Genomic DNA, 11,316 nt, shown 5'->3' with positions numbered 1-11,316 from the left:
CTGGATTTTGGATTATTTGGATGTTTGGTCTTCTCTGCAGAGTCAGACATGTGGTGCTCGTTCGAGATCTATACTCTGGCTTTAACAAGGCGAAACCTTTTTCACCTCTCTGTCCTGATGGGCACTGTTGTGCTCTGAAGGCTGGCTTGTTTGAAGCAGCAAGAGCTCTTAAAGTGTCTCGCCACTTCAGTCGAGTCAGGCAGCCAGGGCATACGATCCCCCTGATGACACAAACACATGCTCTCTGTGTGGACCAACGGCTGGCAGCCTGCACCACCTTCCCTCCACAATCCCCACTCTGTTCCACAATTCAGTCACTCACTACCACCTCCCGAAAATCCTCCCCGCTCCTTTTATAACCCTGATGGGACTTTCTATTTCCTGGCCACACAGCTTGGTCCGCTCGTTGGATATGGCATCAAACAGGCTCCAGTAGCTCTGGTGTTTCAGGGACTGAGCTCTCAGTTCGGGGGGCAGTGCGGCCCATCTAGGCCTGCTGCTCCACATGTAGATGGCAGGCTGTGTGTGTGTGTGTGTGTGTGTGTTTGTTTATGCTGCTGAGTGAGGGGACTCTGTGTGGGAAAAGCTACACTCCACAGTTGGGATCGATGAGAGAGAGATAAGAGCGCTCGGTGGCCTTGGTTAAGCATGCATGAAAACCGTTTTCTTCTGTGAGAACTTCCTCCCCATGTTGTAATTTCTCCATAACATGAACAGCAGCAAGGTCGCCCTGAACTGCTCTTTACACTGCAAACCAATACAAGACATTTAGTGACACTAAATTAGTGTAGTATTGGGTCTTTTTTTACGGCGTGGCCACTAGGGGCCGAGGCGCCTGTAAGAGGGTCTGTCCGTATGTATGTCCGTCTGTCCCCAAGAAAAAAAGATGTCATCAGTGATATCACTCGAGCAACTGTGATGTCGGGGCTGTTCACACATAACGTCACGGTTTCTGCATGGAAAAAGCGCTGCCTGGAGCACTTTTTGTGAGAAGTAAATGGACGGACTGTGATAGGGTGATCTGACATTAGCTTAGCAGCTGTTAGCCTACCTCAGTAACTCAGGTGGTTGACTGGTTAGCAATCTGGGAACCCAGAGTCTATTTCGGCACGTAAATAGACTCTGGGACAGCTGTACCTTTTTTTTAGGGTTCCTGTACCTTCCAACCGGGACTTCCACTTCCGCACAGCGGTGCCTTTTAAAAACATACATTGCATCGCTTTTATTTTGAATGCTTAACGTCAAAATTCTTATATATTCACTAGCGTTCACTATATATATATATATATATATATATATATATTATATATATATATATTCACTAGTGTTCGGGACCAGAACTCTTATATTCACCAGTACAACAACAGAGCGGTACTGTGCGGAGGCGGAAGGCCCGGGCGGAAGATTCGCGCTGTACAGGAAGCCTCAAAAAAGGTACGGCTGTCCCAGAGTCTATTTATGTCCCGAAATAAACTCTGGGTTCCCATGATTGACTGGTTGGCGCTTCGGTCAAGCAGACAAATAGTGTTGTGGAACAAGCGAAGGCTCAGATATTTCCAATACATGTCCAGAATCCATACTGCTTCACTGATTACAATGTTCGGTGTTCTGCCAAAAGGTGATAACTGCAAACAAGTGATTAACGTTAGCTGCTAAATAGTGATCGCCATGAAGCAATTGTCTCCCAAAAGGTGATTTTTTTTCCCTCCTTTTTGTGGCTGACATATGAAATTACAGTGAGCATGTAAGCAACATAAAGGATGCCAACCGTAAAACAGCACAAGAAGAAGAAGACTAGATGGCTTGGTAACAACATTGCAATTGTGATGTCATCGGTGATGATGTCATCAGTGAGTGATGTCATCAGTGATGTCACGATGGATCACTGTCATGCTTGAACACAGAAGTCATGCGTGAACACAGTGAGATCACGTGCGTGAGATCACTCATGACATCACTCACTGATGACATCACAGACACATCACAATTACTCGAGTGACATCACTGATGACATCACCAGACCCCCTTATAGATGCCTCTGCATCCCCACACATCATCCATGCCAGCAGCCAAGGTGCCAGCTGCGCCTGCCAACAAGACTTGGGAGACTGGTCTCCCCGCAGCAGTGTTTGAAGAGGACTCCTGGAGGTCCTGTGTGTCAATGGTGGTTGGGAGCAGTCCAGAGGATGAAGAGCTGACTAAGGCTCTGGGTCTGGCTGTAGAGCAACCGCTACGCAAACTCTTCGCCCTGCTGACCTGGGACAGCACCCTGGCTAAGATCCATGATATGGGGAACCCCAAAAACAAGAAGCCAAAGGAGTTACCCACCTTCTATGAGGTGATGGAACCTGCCAAAGTGCTGCTGGATGCAGGGGAGGAGATTCCCTGTGACCTAATGGCAAACATACTAAAGTTCGAGCTGCTAGAGATCAAAGCCAATAATCAGAACAGGAGGACAGTCGAACAGGCTGAGGAGGGGAAGGCAAAAGACAAAGGAGGGGCCAAGGCTTCGGACAAGGCCAAGAAATCCGCTGCAGTTGGGGAATCTCCTACGGAGAAAAAGAGCAAGCTTAAACGCAGGGGGGACATTTCGCCAAATATATTAATAGATGACGAGCCAGACGATGGTCCACAGCTCTACATCCTGTTGCTGGGCTTCCTTCAGCCCCAGCTGCTCAGTGCGCTTGAGGCTGTCGGTGTTCATGTTGCCAATGTAATCAAATTGCACAGACACAGAGGATCTCCAGTCAAATCACATAAGCTGACTGAAAAGTCCAAGAGGCTGGAACTCTTCTGGTCAGGTCTGGGGCTGGTGCTGGACAGCGCGCCACCTGTCTCCAAGCTCCACGATGTGGCTCGACTCAGCTACATCGTCCCAGATCCCCCTCTTCCCCCCCACAAACGGGAGGACCCTGAGGCTGTGCTGTTGTTGGGAAGCCATATCTTCGAGCGCGTGGCCTGTCTCATCTATGACTGTCTGGACTGGCGTAGGCAGCACCAGCACTACCAGGACAACACCAAGCTCACCAATGTACCCACTGTTGTTAAGGTGGCACCTGCAGAGGAGGTTGAGCAGACTCCACCAGACTCCAGCCAGGAGCCTGAGCTGCCTCCTCTCTCTACATATGTGGACATGCGTTACTATGGCAACCTATTGGACCTGGTTCCCCCTGAGGCCTGCTCTGTGCCCCTCATCTTGCACTGTATGTTGGAGCAGGTGGTGATATCCACAGAGCAGTCCCTCTCTTCGTTGTCCCAAGCGGCTGAGGAGCCCAGCACCAATGCTGGTCTGTGGATGGACCATGAGCAGGTGAAATACATGCTCCAGAGCTTCCTGCCTCTTGTCCACACAGAACAGGAAAGGAGCCACATGCTGAGCAGTGTCCTGACTCTGGTACAGAATGAACAAGACAAGAAGAGGCTGGTGGAGGAGTTTGCAGAGGAGGCGCAGCAGAAGGCTGATCGTACCCTGGTTTTCAGACACCACAATGAGAGGGCACTACGACTGAGGCAGATAACTGCGCGTCAAGGATTTGACCCACCAGAAGTGGAGTTGTCCATGATGAAGCTGTCTCCAGTGTGGGATCTGATCCAGTCTGCAGTTCTGCAGAGAGACAGTGGCCCCAGCGAGATGGCAAAAAAACATCAGCTGCTCCACTACTGCACAGACGATGGTGTGTCACAGCCTGAGGTGGTGCATCTGTTACGTCAGAGTGTGTTGGAGAGCATTCCGCTGACCGGTCTGGACCTGGGAACACTGGAACTACTAGCACAGCAACAGACACCTCTCCTCATCCCCTCGGACGATCCACTGTCCTACGTCAAACAACAGCCATGTAGCAAGCAGACCAAAGGTCAGACATTTCTCACTGAAGACCCTTGTTGCAAAGCACAGACCAATTGGAGGATGTGTGGTCAGCTGGACTTATCTGCCATCAAGAGTTGTAGGGTGAGATCTCTGTCTGACTGGCACTACACTGAACACCACAGTGCTGACATCTTCCCACAGGTACTCCAGTCAGCCTCAGAGGCCTACCGCTGCCTGGACACTTTCAGAGGAAGCCATGAAAAGATCCTCTACATCATTTGCCACAATCCCATGAGTCCTCAGCGCCAGAGCAAGGAGTGCTGGAATATGACCCTCCACACTAACGTCCCGTTCAGGAAGTACCTGGAGCATGTGGCAGATGCCATCTCTGAATGGACAAGAGAGGAGGAAACAAAGAGAAAGGCAAAGCAGATCAGAAATCCCAGTCCTGCTGAGTCACTAAAAGATCACAGAGCACCAAATTCTGGAGCAAACACTCCAGAGCCATTTATTAGAAAAGACTCCCTTAAAGCATGGAAGCTGGAGCAGGACCGGCTGAAGGAAGAAGAGATGTCCAAGAAATCTAAGAAAGACAACACACGAGGAGGCAAGCAGCAGAGTCAGGTTGGGTCAGTGGCCTCCACTAAGGCCTCCACTAAGGGCAAGAAGAAAGATGGTAAAGTCTCAACTGCTGGCAAGAAGGACAACAAGAAAGATGGTAAAGTCTCATCTACTAGCAAGAAGAGCAGAGGGAAGATGGCAGGCAGCTTGTCCAAGAGCCCCCCAGAGCCCATTACGCCCCCTATGGAAGACACCAAGGAACTGCAGCTGCCAGAGGAGCCCTTCAATGGTTTCATAGGCTACAACATGGATGGTAAACTGATCCAGGTATCAGGTGCACTCCAGTATCTTTGCCCCTCAGACGGAGGTCACATCACTGTGGAGAATGTTAACTATGTTGAAGGTTCCAGTCTGATGAAAGTGTGTGTGAGGAAAGACGGGCATTACTTCTACACACACATCAACCATGTTGTTGAGCTGTTGAAAAGTCCTCCTCAGCCTCCAGACAAAGAAACCAAAGACCAAACTAAAGATGTTAAAGATTCTAAAGATGCCAATTCTAAAGAACTGAAGGACCCCAGGCATTGCCCAGACTCTGGAGAGACAACAGGGGGGAACCCTGTGGAGACTGAGATAGTGAAACATGGCTCCTTCACAGCAGTCCTGGACAATGGAGTCCATCTCTCTTACAGTTGCTATGGACCCACCGGACAATATACAATGAGTCCCCAGGTGTTGGAGGGAGGGGTTCCACAGACCATCGGTGTTTCTCAGCCCCCTGTCCCGCTCCCTGTGTCCTCCCCCACCAACTGCTCCAAGGGACCAGTTCGGGTATCATCTCCATCCAAGACCCAGAGCCCAGCCAGCCAAACCAGGCCTCAAAAGTCCAAGTCCAATGTGTGTGAAGTCCAGCCAGTGTTGCCAACCTGTACATTCAACAGCCTCAACCTGTCTGTCCCCAATGGCCTACTGGTGCAATTCCTCGCAGAAGATTCACATGGTGTCTCCTCAGAGGAGCAGAGTATGTTGGTGAGACAGAGCTTCCCACTGCATGGTAGGGGGACTGCAGCGGAGCTCCAAGAGCCCTCCCTCTCCAGAGAGCTGTCCCGCATTGTCACGAGCCAGGGAGCTGTGGTCCGATACATGAGAGATGGGTCCACAGAGGTGCTGTTTGCAGATGGCTCAGTCAGTTTCAGCCAGGATTCTGGTCCAGTGTGGGTGGTTGAGGAAGAAAACACCCCCCCACCAGAACATAAAGAAGCTCAGGATGACGAGAACGGGGAGAACAACGAGGATGGCAAGAACGGGGAGAGCGATATGGAGGATGACAAGATCGGGGAGAGCGACAAGGAGGATGCTGAGCCAGAGTGTGTCCCCACCCCTGGATGCTGGTTAACCACAACACCCTCTGGAGCTCGCATCTCCACTGTGGGCAACACACACGAACACATTCCTATTGCCCCTCTGCTCGCCTACCATGCTACCGACCCCTTCACCCACGCTGTGATGCTGACCCGGGAGGACCGGGTGGTTTCTGTCCAGAACACGGATGGATCTCTGACCATAGAACATGCAGATGGAACCAGGATCACCAGCCTCTACCAGGACACACCACCACACATGGCACCACATACACTTCTACACAGAGGGGGGTGGCCTGAGAGTGTGTGCATCCCTTCAAGTGTGTGTGAGAGTGTGTTTTCCAGTCCACACACCACGAGTGTGTGTGTAAATGGAGAGGAGTATGACATGGACAGTGCTGGGAATGCATGTGGCGAGGTGGGCACCAGACATACGTGGACAAAGCTGAGTGCATGTGAGAACAGCAAGGAAAGGGAGTGTGCTTACAGTAGTGTGTGCAAGAACGCTGAGCAGAGTGCGTTTGCCGAAGAGACTGTGGGTGAGAATGGTAAGGGGAGGGCATGTGAGAGCGGTAAGGCTAGTGCGCGTGCCAAAGAGCAGGTGCTGTTGGTGGAGAAGGAGGGCTGTGCCACAGTGGTGATGTATCCAGAGCAACACAGTGCTCATGTTTTCCTTGCAGATGGCACTGTTGTCACGGGAAACGGCCATGGAGCTTATCAGGTGTTCCCCTCCAGTGTGGGCGTTCTGCAGATCCAAGCTGATGGGAGGTGTGTGTACTCGTCTGACCCCTCGATGATTCCCAGCCCAGACAGCAGCAGCCCCAGCAGCCAACCAGGAAGCTACATCATGAGTCCTACAGACAAGGTGGCCTGTGATGTTACCGACCCTGACGGGAACCACTTCCAGGTGATGGAAGATGGGCTGGTATCATTATTGATCTCCAGTCCTGCTGGGAGTAACTGGGAACAAGAGGAGGATCTAGAAGAGGAAGATGAAAAAATGGGCAGGGTTCACGTAAAACATAGACAACACTGTCCCAGGATCTTTCTGGCGCATGGGGATGGTTCAGGTACTGAACTCCTGAGCTCTCAGACTGTAGAGGAGCTGCTCTACCAAGCCTCCTCTGACCCTACCATAGCACTGCTGAAGGAGCCGCTGCCAGACACACAAGGTGAGTTTGGCATTACCATCCTAAAGCCCAGCCATCTGAGTGTGTGGTCCCAATGGTTGCTAAGGAAACAGAACCCCAACATCATCCCCATCAACCTCAGGAACCGCAGTTGGCACGACTTCCCTAGAGTAGAGAAGAAGACAGCAGGTCCTCCATTTGGCTGTGACTTTGGACAGGGTCTGACTCTGAGAGAGAGGTCTGTTGGTTCCCCAGCTAAGTGTCAGCCTGTCCACAGCTGTCCTGAGGCCCTGGAACTCAGAGAACTGAGGCAGCACCGACCCATCACCACACAGTGCAGGAACACTCTAGACACACGACTGAAGGAATACATGGAGAGTTTTTTGCAGAGGCAGCAGCTATCAGAAGAGATGAAGGTTAAAGACCCTCGCACTGACGAGGAGAGAGTCTATGCTAGTGACCAGCTCAAACTTGCTCTGTCTCCAGAGGCAGAGCACCCAGATCACACTGACAAGAGGGCTTCAGGGGACTTAGCCAGTCTGTACAGCCAAGTGGTGGGAGCCCCAGTTGAGCAGCCAGATGCTTCAGGAGATACACCCAGAGGAGCTGATGACACTTTTAGTAATGTAAAAGAGTCACAGTGGACCAAGAGAATTGTACAACACAGAGAGGAGCTGTGTGAGGAGGAGGCTCATAAAGAGGCTCTGAGGAAGAGGATCGTTGTTCCTTATTTCCATCAAGAAAACGCACTGTTATACCAGAGTCTGCTCCAGCACCAAACACCAGACATGCAGAGTCTGTCCATGGATCTCCCTCCAATCCCCAAGACAGCTGATGCAGAGGCCTTCCTAGAAGACACCCCACAAGAGAACACCCAGAGACCCCTGAACCCAACGCCCTCTCATGCAGCAAGTCATTCAGCAGGAAGTGATGTGATGATGCCTGTAGGGAGACCCACCAACCCCACGCCTCAGACTGCAGTTGACAGCAGTCTGAGAGGCTCATCTGGCCAGTGTAAGTCAGTCCTGCTGGATGTGCTTGGAAACCCCAGGAGGTCTAAAGTCACTCTACCAGCCTCCATCCTCACATCCAAAACCTGCAGCGAACCCAATCAACAGTTCCTGTCAGTGGAGGAGCCGTTGAGGAGAAAGTGTCGAACAAGTTCTCTGATTGCTCCCAAATCCATAGCCAGGGGTTTCCAGCTCCTCATGTCCAGCATTGACTTTGGGACGCTCAGGGAGGGTGCCTCATACGCCATCACCGTGGTGATGAAGAACGTGGGCATTGACACCTGCAGGTTCAGTGTGAAGCAGCCTCCTCCTGCCTCAGGCCTCCGAGTCATCTACAACCCCAGGCCTGTGCCAGCAGGTTTGCAGGTTGAGCTGCATGTTCAGGTGTTTACCATGTCTGTAGTCCAAGAGGGAACGCTAGAGCCAAACTGCATCTCCCAGGACATTATCATCCTCACTGAGACTGACATCCTCTATCTCCCTGTCACTGCTACCATCGTTCCTGAGAAGTTCTATGACATTTGGTTGAAGGACCATAGCAATACACACAACAGGAAAGGCTCCAGGGTGCGTCACCTGTCCACCCCACCAGTGAGACGGGGAGTGGTGCAGCCCGAGAGACAACCCCCTTTTTTCACCACCCCAGCACACATAGAAGAACATCCCAATCCCACGCAGAGTCATGCACCAGGTCAGGTACCTGCGGGGACCAGCCGGCTAACCCGCAAAAAGCTTCAATGGTTTTATAGGCTACAGCATGGACGGTAAACTGATCAAGGTGTCAGGTGTGCTCCAGTATCTTTGCCCCTCAGACGGAGGTCACATCACTGTGGAGAATGTCAGCTATGTAGAAGGTTCCAATCTGATGAAAGTGGATGTGAGGAAAGATGGGCATCACTTCTACACACACATCGACCATGTTGCTGTTGAGCTGTTAAAAACATGTTAAAGATTCTAAAGATGCCAATTATTCTAAAAAACGGAAAGACCCCAAGCACCACCCAGACTCTGGAGAGATAACAGGGGAGAAGCCTTTGAGACTGAGATAGTGAAACATGGCTCCTTCACAGCAGTGCTAGCTAGACAACTGAGTCCAGCTCTCTTACAGTTGATGCGGACGACAGACCCACCGGACAATACAGTGAGTCCCCAGGTGCTCAAGGTGGGGTTCCAAAGACCATCAGTGTTTCTCTGCCCCCTGTCCCCTCCCTGTCCTTCCCCACTCACTGCTCCAAGTGGCCAGGTCTCCAAAGTACAGTTCTATGTCCCCACGTGTCGAGGCCGCCGAAAGACCGTGGCCAGGGGAGCTTCTAAGTCTACCAATGTGATGGAATACCTTGTGCCAGGAGGAAGGCGGAGCTCCCATCGGGAACAGAGGAATCGCCATGACAACTCTTCAAACATGTTTCATTGCATTTTTATTTTTGTTTTAAGGATGTTGTTATGGTTATGGTTATGCTTTATGCAAGAACAACTTGGTTAGGGTTAGGGTTTTCTTATTTAACCATGACCAAACCCTAACCCTAACCAAATTGCCTAACCCTAATAACCAATCTTTTGAACCTAACTTAAAGTGTAACTAACCCCCAAAACACTTTTTTTCAAATGAATGGACGATTTGGTACATCGTTACGTCACGATGGTATTTGCGCGTGGTGTACTTCAATGTGAATCAATTGTATATTTTATCAGCTTCATTTTATGCATGTGGCGTGAGCCGTTCGGGTGCTGGGATAACGTAATGCATTATGGGTAGTCGGCTACTGTGGCTAATGCTAGCGGCTACCGTTAGTTACTTTACATGGCAGTAAAACGCCACTGAATGACCAAACTGATATAACTTTTAACCATTTCGAGCAACACTGTTTCCATACGGACCACCAGCATTGGTTACTTGTTTATAACGTGACTATATTTATAACGCACTCCGGTTTCCGGTTTATAATTCGGGTCTGAATACAGCCAAAGAGTATAGTGGGACAAGAGGAGACACGCTTCTGCCTCCTTGTTTTTTCAAATGAGGCAGAATGCCGTTTTGCCAGAAATCTGGGGGGTTAGTTAAAAATGTATGTGGCCTTCAAACCCCGATGCTCAGATTGGAAGGCAAACATCTTACTGATCAGCCACAAGCCCAAACCACAACTTCGGGTGAACATTTTTCTTATTTAATCATGACTAACTCCTAACCCTAAACTTAATCAAGTTGTTTTACTTGCCTAATAACCATGACAACCAACATCCTTACAACAAAGATAAAAATGCAATGAGACATGTTTGAAGAGTGGTCATGGCGATTCCTCTGTTCCCAACGGGAGCTGCTCGTCTTCTTCGGGGCGGAAGGTATTCTGGGTATTAACTTCACATTGGGAGACTTAGAAGCTCCCCAGTGGCCAGGTCGCCGATGATTTCATATGTTCCCACGAAAGAAAGGGGCCAAGTCGTGGATGATGTCACACTGATGACACAGAGCAATTATGACGTCATTGGTGATGATGTCATCCGTGATGATGATGTCACTCAAGCAATTGTGATGCCATCGGCCCCTAGTAGTCGATGGCATCGAAGCCATGCCGTTATTAGACTCCACGGCTTGTTTTTAACTGTGTGAATCACTGTGTGATTTGTACACACCACAAGAACCCTGGACCCTTAGAATGGCCCTGTGTTTTGGAATTTTCCCAGCGGCCGATTCGGCCCTGCTGCTACCGTGGGAATCAAGGGCAGAGATAGGAGGATGTGGGAGAATAAGAACGGTCTGTCAGTCAAGGGCACAGAACATTCGGAGGGAAGGGGCTTTGATGGGAAAGACACCCTCACCTCTCGGGGGCATCCATCGCATTAACCCCTGTAGTCATAACTGCAATCACTAATCTCATACTGTATATATACATGCATCTGCCTCGAGAGCCAGCGGGCCTCTGGGAACGAAACTTCAGATACAAGGATAAGACAGCGACCTGTCTATACCTGATCTCCAAACCCCATCCTCCCATCAAACACCGAGCTGATCACAATCTCTCCCACATCTCACTCTCGCTCTCTATAAACACCAACATACTTTCTTACAGGCACACACTGCCTGCTGCTGTCATGTTGTTGTAAGATGTACCACTGGCAGAGTTAAGACGCATGTAAGCATCTCACATGTCATCCCACAGTGAAGGCGATTGAATAATGCCTCTGGGAATTGGTGTTTGACCTTTGACCTCTGCTATTCGCCTCTATCTGTATCAAGCTGTAATGAAGGCCTTCTCCCTGTGCCCGATAGCAAATATATATCACCTTTAACAAGCACGCATTCCAGTGCTAGCACCATGGGGAGAAAACGGAGTAGGAGCAGGACATTGTTCACAGAGTGAGTAGGGACAGAGGGAGAGAGGGGTTGGTGAGGGGACTGAGTACAAGAAAGGCTAAAAAAGAGAGAAAGAATCGGACTGTAAGATACT

At 50.3% G+C, this 11,316-nt stretch overlaps 1 protein-coding gene across 1 annotated transcript; it reads left to right on the top strand.

Moving 5' to 3' along the window:
• Window positions 1–2,059: 2,059 nt before the first annotated feature.
• LOC310788398 (sperm-associated antigen 17-like) lies at window positions 2,060–10,712 on the top strand (the record flags this gene model as incomplete). Its single annotated transcript, XM_083649956.1, has 3 exons — window positions 2,060–8,561; window positions 8,683–8,803; window positions 10,553–10,712. The coding sequence occupies 3 exons, from the start codon at window positions 2,060–2,062 to the stop codon at window positions 10,710–10,712; spliced, it is 6,783 nt and encodes a 2,260-aa protein (XP_083506082.1).
• Window positions 10,713–11,316: the final 604 nt, after the last annotated feature.

The sequence above is a fragment of the Poromitra crassiceps genome, assembly GCF_964638095.1.
Source record: "Poromitra crassiceps genome assembly, chromosome: 13".
NCBI classification, from domain to species: Eukaryota; Metazoa; Chordata; class Actinopteri; order Beryciformes; family Melamphaidae; genus Poromitra; species Poromitra crassiceps.
Note: the sequence above shows the minus strand (reverse complement) of the source record. Positions and strands in the feature narration are given on the sequence as shown.